Source organism: Macrosteles quadrilineatus, unplaced genomic scaffold, assembly GCF_028750875.1.
Source record: "Macrosteles quadrilineatus isolate MER2022 unplaced genomic scaffold, UCM_ALF_1.0 Scaffold_1__1_contigs__length_201487025, whole genome shotgun sequence".
Taxonomy (NCBI): domain Eukaryota; kingdom Metazoa; phylum Arthropoda; class Insecta; order Hemiptera; family Cicadellidae; genus Macrosteles; species Macrosteles quadrilineatus.
In genome coordinates, this window is record NW_026542594.1 from 24,195,576 (window position 1) to 24,204,519 (window position 8,944).

General features: G+C 41.0%; 1 protein-coding gene across 1 annotated transcript; it reads left to right on the forward strand.

The window, feature by feature from the left end:
- Positions 1-5,976: 5,976 nt before the first annotated feature.
- On the forward strand, positions 5,977-7,697 carry LOC128995314 (uncharacterized). The gene is made up of 2 exons (XM_054420297.1): positions 5,977-6,218; positions 6,491-7,697. The coding sequence occupies exons 1-2, from the start codon at positions 5,977-5,979 to the stop codon at positions 7,695-7,697; spliced, it is 1,449 nt and encodes a 482-aa protein (XP_054276272.1).
- The last annotated feature ends 1,247 nt before the right edge of the window (positions 7,698-8,944 follow it).

Genomic DNA, 8,944 nt, shown 5'->3' on the forward strand with positions numbered 1-8,944 from the left:
GTATACCATAGCACTCAATAAAGTGGTGTTGTCCAACCAAGATGATAAACGATACATTTTAGATGATGGAATCCATTCCCTCCCCTGGGGTCACTATTCAATAAACCATTAGAAATTACTCTTTTGCAATTCCTTTTCATAAAACGAACCCAGGATCTCTTCTCCATCACCATCGATGATTCTGTATGTTACCGGTGCTGTAGACTGAATGTGAGATATTGTGAAAATCTCTGTTCGCCAGTTTCGAGCGTACTTGTTAGCAAACGTATCTTTCTTTGCTACTATTCTCACTCGATCGCCAACTCTCAGTTTAGGTCGTGGACGTTTAACTGATCGAAATTGATCGAGGTACAAGCTACGAATTTCTGGCTCGACTTTCACAGTCACATCGACCGGCCTCATGCGAATGGTGGAGTGTACACTTGTGTTGTACTTACTCAACAGACCCTGCAGTATGTCTATCCAACGGAATGACCCCCTAGCTTCAAAATGCACTTTCATTCGTTCATTGAGTGTGCGATTGAACCTTTCAACTATGGAGCTCTTTTCTTCATTCTCCGTATGATACATCTTTATACCATGTTTGGTGAGAAGACATTTAAAATCCTTGTTGACGAACTCTCTACCCTTATCAGTGTGTAATAGGTTAGGTGCTTTGTGACCATTGCCCTTAGCTCTTCGTATGATGGCTTCAAACGCGTTTGTCACTTCGATACCGCTCTTCCTGAGTAATGGTTCAGACCATGCATACTTGGAAAATGTATCAATCACATTTAGCATATATTTATATCCATCGTTTTCCCGGAAGAACTTGTCCATTATAACCAAGTCAGCTGCCCACAGGTCGTCTATGTAGAGAGTGATGATTTTACGTTTTGGAAACTTTTTTGTTACTGGTCGATGAAGCTCTTGTGCCTCTTCAAATTTGACATCAGCGATTCCTGATACAGGCGCTTTTGTGAACGTGCTCTTCTCACGTAAGCATTCAACACACCGGCCTCTTAACCGCCACTTGTTGTTAACCGTCTTGATACGTTCCACATCAGCCGAAGCGGTTTTCCTTTTACACTTGGCACAATAAAATACATATACCATTTCGAGCTTATAATAAGAGTACTTATAGTGATATAAGCACAACATGAGTGAATTGCACAGGCACACCATTCGTCTGTCTGAAGGGCAGAAACGTAAGCTTCGTATCGCCTATAAGAAACGGAGAAGTGCTATAATTGGACTGACGAGTGACGACATAGGTCGTAGTGGAACGGACCATATCCTGTTAGACAGTGTCCAGCATAAGGCTATTGAGAAAGCTAGACGAAACCAAACAGGCATTCGGCTGAACCTCAGCTACGACCAGCTATTGAAAAATAAACAGGGAGGCCTGCTGAAAGAAGTGTTGGAATTTGTGGAGGGTGCCGTTCCTGGTGGAAAACGTTTCATCTCACCTGTTGTCAGAAGACACCTAGCACCGATGCTGAAGGAAAGGTTCATTCCATGGTTGAAGCATTTGATTGACAATGAGTTGGACACGATAATAGACAAGGATCCCAAGGGCGCTGGTTTGAAAAGATGTATCAACAGGAAATTGGATGCTTTACTATTACAAAAAAACGGATAAACCCCTTAACGCTTGGTGACCTCGAACGATGGGCCAAAGTGTTGGGATTGAAAGGATTTCGAGGTGTTTTCATGCGTGAAGTTTTGCCAGAATCCCCATGGGAAATGGAATGTGGTATTTTGAATCTCGGTGACTTGGACTCGAATGGTACACACTGGACCTGTTATATCAAAATGCATAATGGTAAAAAGCTGTATTTCGATTCATTTGGCAACGCTCCACCACCAATTGAACTTGTGAAGTATTTAGGCGAGCGTGATTTGCTTTATAATGATATGCGAGTACAGGAGTTTGAAGACCCTCCTATTTGCGGTCATCTCTGCCTTGAAGTTCTGAAGCGATGTTCAAACGATGATACCAATTGGAACACGATCATAAACACTTTAAGAGATGACAAATACTCATGGCAATCTTGGTGGGGCAAATTATAAGTGTACCATGCCACTATTAAAACTTAGAGGTATAAGCTCTCGCGTCACTCTCCACTTGGAACACCCAATCCATCTGGAAGAGAACATGAAGCATCGTATGGCACTTGTTGCGTTCTTTACAGACAACAATATTTATAACGTCCGTGATGAAGCAAATATTTTCTTCTTGGATAGTGACGTTCATGTAATACCGAATCGTCTCACTTTCACAAGAGGTTACTGGACAATCGAGTCTATGGAAGCTACTGCGAAGGACTACATAAAATCCTTGAGCTTAAACGTTGATCCTACTAAATTTAGACTGAGTAAAAATGGTGATTTTCTTTCTGTGTACTCGCCATTGAAGTTCTATATGGATCCAGCGTGCTGCAAGTTGTTTGGTTTTGATCCTCCAACAAAAGAAAAACAGAAGAGAGCCGACAGTAGCTTATACCACATTGAGAACCAAACAGTGACAGGAACAAGACCTCCAAAGTTGAGGGCAGTAGATACCATCGAGATACACTGCAATATAGTGCACAACAGTCTCGTCAACCACGACATACATGATCACAAACATGCGGAAACTGAACTGCTATACACGTTCTTCCCTCAAGTTCCACATGGGTATAAGATATCTGAACAACCAAAGGAAAGGTTATATGTTGATTTGAAACCTGGGTTGAGGACAGTTCACTGCATAACAATCAACATACTTGATCAAGATAACAACCCGATACTCAATAGTAATGTTGAAAACCTGGTGTACTTGGACTTGGTATCATTATAAGAGCATCATGATGTATATATTTAAATTCAATCGGTTCGGAGAAGAACTGGCTGACAGCAGTACTAACCAAAATAGCATTTCAACAGATAAGTTAAATGAAAAACTTTCATCGTTGGAATTCACTTGCAACCACGATACAGATTCAAAGATCAGTAACATGAAAAGAGAATTTATTTCTCAGGTAGATAACTTGTTTAATAAGGCAAAAAAGGATCTAGCCTCCATTGTAAACAAACAAGTCGGGTTCGAGAAACATTATATTAGTGCCAAGAACAAAAGGATAGTAAAAGTTGCAAAAGCTATAGATAAGGCTGATGTGGTTGTTAAAGAACAGCTTGAAGAAGTAAATGATAAAGTTGATGGTATTTTAAAAGGTCTTGAAGTCACAAATGACTGTATTCAGATCAAAGGAGGTAGAAAGATATGTGGCATCAGTCGCAGCAACAGTGCATATGACGCCATTAACGGAGTTGAATTCTCAGAGCTATCTAAACGTCTACACAGAGTCGAGACTATGATCAGTACGACTGACGCAAACACACTTGCTGTTTAAATCAACAGATCGAGACATTAGGCTGTCAAGGAGTTTCCTATGAAGACAAAGTGGTGTTATAAGTAAAGACAATGGAAATAAACGTCTACTGTAGAGATGGTGAAAGGGCGGAGGGTGGCATTTTCCCAAAACCACTTCGTTGCTTGATCGTTGGTCCATCAGGATGTGGAAAAACCAATTTACTGCTTAACCTCATATACAACAAAGATGGTATAGCTTTTAAACATCTCTACGTGTTCAGTCGATCAATAGAACAACCAGCATATCTTGATTTAAAAAAGCACTATGAAAGAGTTCAGAAAAACCTCGGTTGCAAAATAGCATTCTTCTTCTCTGATTGTTCCGACTTGGTTCCATTGGATGAATGCAAACCAAATTCACTGGTTGTGTTTGATGACTGTTTACTTGATGAGCAATCAAAAATCAAAGACTATTACATCAGAGGTCGTCACAAAAATATATCATGTATATACCTGAGTCAGAGCTATGGTCGTGTCGATATGCAAGTAATCCGTAACAACCTAAATCTGCTGTGTGTGTTTCAACAGAACAAGCATTACTTGACACGTATTCATGAGGATTTTGTCAGTTCCGATATGTCGTTATCTGAGTTTGAAAAGCTCTGTCGTCGGTGTTGGCAGGAACAACATGGATTTGTAACCATCAATACCACTAAAAAAGCACACTCTGGAAAATATAAATGCATGCTGAAGAAAACTATATTTACAACGTCAATGAGAAATGTCACATCTTAAGCTAGAAACGATATATCACGTTTTTTGATTGAAATGTCGTTTTTATACTAGAAACGTTATATCACGTTTTTTGATGGATATGTCGTTTTTATACTAGAAACGTTATATCACGTTTTTTGATTGAAATGTCGTTTTTCGATCGATATGTCGTTTTTAGACTAGAAACGTTATATCACGTTTTTTGATTAAAATGTCGTTTTTCGACGATATGTCAATTTTATACTAGAAACGATATATGTCGTTTTTTTCTGACGTTGTATAATATAAGTGAATGCAGGCTATGATGGATGCAAAAGCTGCTAAGCGACTTGAAGCTATCGAGAGTAACCTGATGAAAAAGTTTCATGACGCTGAATTGGAAGAGCAAAAACAACGTGAACAAAAACTTAAAGAGATATCAGTTGTATCGTCTCCAACAAAAAGTCCATCCACCACAATCATTACAAGAGATGTCCAAAAACAACCGTTGACTGTCACCAAGGCAAAGCAACTAGAAAATGTAAAAAATAGACTTCAACAACAATTTGCTAACGTACACATTTTAGAAAGAGAGGAACAACGAGAAAGGGAAAAGAAATATCAAACCATTACCGATGCAATAAAAGAGAAAAAAGAAAAAGATGATCTATTAGAACAAAAGACAAAGGAGTGGTTGAAAAAGCAAAAATACAATCAAATGGTTGCTCGCTTTAGACCAAGAGTATACAGTACACCAGATCGTAAACAAATTCCCTTCGATAACGAAGATGAAGTGGAAACTGAAAACGTTCAGAACAAATCAATCAGACAGTTGGTGGACTCAAATGTAATCAATTTGGGCAGTGTTGGTGCGAGATACTTACCCCGTGCAAGCGATTCACAGTTTGGTATTTATTATGATGTGACGAGTGAACGCTTGAAAATTGGATCAGAACCAATCACCTTTAATTACGATGATATAGTGATGTCAGGTAAAAGTTTTGTCGGCAGTGAAGGTCTTTGGAAACTCTTGACGAATAAAGGTTTTGTTAAGTCTGATGAGTACACATCTGACGATTGGAATTCATACAAAGACATTCTGTTGACATCCAACTCGTTGTATAAAAAGAACGATCCCTCGACTAGACGACCGAAATCAAGTCAGGGTCAAAAGTGGAAACAGATGATCAAACCCATTTGGGATGAGATGAATAAATCCACAACCCCAACTACATTAACACCCACAGAGACAGTTGGGTCTGGGTTGAAACGGTACGATGACAAAACACCAATCGAATATCGGTACATAAAGGATTTAAACGAATTGATCAGTCGACTCAATTTCATACACGCTGAGGAGGCTGCTGGAAACAATAACTTTCACAACGAGAAACTGTCAGTCGTGAAATTCATATACGACCGCATGCAGGAGCTAATCGAACGACCAAACGGATTGAAGTATCTCATACGCTGTCTGTCAGCGTTACCTGAACACGCTATTCAAGGTTCGGGGTTGTTGAACAACTTAATCAACAGTTTACCGTTTGAGCTGCATGCTCCACGTAATTGGAATCTTGATACGTACAATTATTGCGGACCTGGTACGAAGCTATCTGATCGCCTGGCTCGTGGTGACAAAGGAGTCAACCCCTTAGACGAGGCGTGCAAGAAACATGACATATGGTATCGGGATCATAGGCATGCCGAAGACCGATGGGTGGCAGATAAGAAATTGCAAGACGCTGCTTGGAATAGGGTCACGTCTTCTGACGCCGATCTAAACGAACGCGCTGTCGCACTCGGTACGACTGGTGCAATGTGGATGAAGCGCAAACTCGGTTTCGGGCTAGGAACGTCTGTATGTATATAAGTGGGAGAAAGAGTACAACATGGAAAACGCATGGACGATTCTTTCTCAGGAAGCAAAAGCACCTAAGGGCGTTCTCACAGACGAGTTCGTTATGAAGTACGCTAAGGAGCTCGACTGGGGTCTCCTATCCGAAAACTACGATTTCAGCATCGACATGTTACGCACGTATTTCCATCGCGTAAACTGGTATGCCATACTGAAGAGGACAAAGTTCGATGAGAGCTTCCTCCGGGAAATGGCTATCAACTTTAACGAGTGCTGGTATGTGGTCAGCAAATATCAAACACTGTCTGAATCATTCATACACGATTTTGCAGGCAACGTAGATTGGTACTACATCATAAAGTATCAAAACGTGTCCAAGGAATTCCTCCAAGAACACGAACGTAATCACGGATTTAATACACGGCTCTTGAGTTCGCTACTGAGCATGAGGCCTAAAGAGTAAAATCGTAATGTTAACATAGTATATTTTTTTCACCCTTTATTAAGTAACCAACACAAATGGATGCTACATACAATCAGTTTTCAAGCGGTGTGGTGAAGAGCGAATACCGCTCTATCATGCCGGTGTCTGAACTCAATTTCAACACTCCAAATAATTACACGGTTTTTAAACTCGATCACGGTGACACGTTTTACGATTCAGGAATACAATTTCACATTTGTGGTAAAGTCATCAAGAAATCTGACGGGGCTGCTTATGCCGATAAAACAAACATCAAACTCATAGACAATTTCGTACCGTTTCTGTTTACTCGAATTGAACTCAAGAAACACAACACCACAATCGACACTGTCGACTATCCTGGTGTCACAAGCACGGTCAAGGGAATCCTCAACTATTCCAGTTCGAACAAGAACTCTTTAGCAAACTGTGGTTTCGTATCCACGTTCACTGGTGGAGGCAACTTCGAAGTAATCGGTACCCTTGCACACCTCGGTCTCGGCTTCTTCGATCATCTACGGTATCCTATGTACAAAGGCGGATTCGAAGTCGTATTCACCCGTGCTGAAGATAACGATGCACTATTTGTTTGGAAAGGATCAGCCGCAACAGATACAATACCAGAGGACGGAAAAGTCGAAATCAAATCTTTCGTTCTTCGAGTTCCGTTAGTCGAGTATACGGCCACCAGCAAGATTCAATTGATCGATGGGTTGACCCGTTTGAGTGATCATAGCAAATTGGTATACAACTATTACCAGTGGCAGTGTATTGAAAAGAAAGGTGTTTTCGGGGCCTCATTCAACTTCGATATCACTAACGTTTATAGAAATGTATACAACCCGAAATTTGTCATTGTGGGGTTGCAAACTAGCCGTTGGAATGACCAGAAGAAAATTCCCTCCCGTTTTGATAGTTGCAACATAAAAAATGTCGCAGTGAAAATAAACGGAGAACGTTATCCTCAAGAAATGCAGAACATACACATCACTGAAGGCAAATGGAGACTGTTATACGAACAGTTGGTCAGATATCGTCTGGTGAACTTTGGAGACACCAATGTGTTCGTATCTCCTTCAGAGTTCAAGAATGATTATCCACTGTTGGTGATAGACACTCATCTCCACCCAATGAGCACAGATCGCTCGAGAAGTGACATCCAGATTGAGTTAGATTTCGTAAATGCTATCGCGACTGCGCAAGCCGATGCCGGAACAACAGCATACGTAGTCGTGGTCTCTGAAACTGGATTCAGTTATGACATTTCAAGAAACATCATTAGACAACTGTAAACAATTTCTAGGAGATCGTTGTAAGAAAATAAAAAAAAAATATATTATTTTTGCCCCAGAGGAATGAGGCAAGGGTTGAATTTGTCTCCATAAGGTCTATATTAAACCCCAGCACAGGACAAACATACATACTCCATGTGGGGGGTTGGAGAACACCTCCGGATTTTGTGGGGAGGTATTCCCATAAGAGCCCATATAAACTCCGGGAGTAGGACACAGATATATATACTACTGGTAAAAGTTGTAATCGGTCATCGTTACCTCCCGATGTTGACTCCCATAAGGGTCTATATTGGATCCCGGAGTAGGACAAACATATATACTCTACTGGCTGGAGGGGAGGGGGCTTGAAAATGGGCAAATCTCCAGTCTACTGGGGGCTGGTCTAGAAACGGCTTTTCGATGAGTGGAAGAGTAAACAGATGAGAATCGCTGGTCTGTCGGGGTTGATCCAGAACCGGCTTTTCCCTACTACTCATAAACAAAGACATATGATCAGCTGTTGACTTTTGAATGCAGTAGATAAAGAAATAGCTGATGGCATTATTCCACAGATATTAGAACAGCAACGGTATGGATCATAAATAGGGTATATTTAAGTGACGACACTAGCTTGACGTCCTTGACGTAGGAAGTGGTGAAGGAAGTAGTAAAGGTGAGCAGTCTGGAGTGTGGAATCTGTTTATGACGATTAGATTAAGGTATCTGCAATCCTAAAATGTTATTGGAAGGGAAGGAAACAGGTCCGCGACGTAGGAAGTGGTGGAGGAAGTAGTAAAGGTGAGCTATCCGGAGTGTGGGAACTGTTTATGTCGATTAGATTAAGGTATCTGCAATCCTATGATGCTGCTATGGGAAGGTAGGGAAACAGGTCCGTGATGTAGGAAGTGGTGAGGGAAGTAGTAAAGGCAAGGAGTCCGGACTGTGGGAACTGTTTTTGACGATTAGATTATGGTATCTACAATCCTAAAATGCTATGGGAAGGGAGGAAAACAGGTCCGCGATGTAGGAAGTGGTGAAGGAAGTAGTCAAGGCGAGCTGTGCGAAGTGTGGGAACTGTTTATGACGATTAGATTAAGGTATCTACAATCCTAAAATGCTATGGGAAGGGAGGAAAACAGGTCCACGATGTAGGAAGTGGTGAAGGAAGTAGTCAAGGCGAGCTGTGCGAAGTGTGGGAACTGTTTATGGCGATTAGATTAAGGTATCTGCAATCCTAAAATGCTATGGAAAGGGAGGGAAACAGG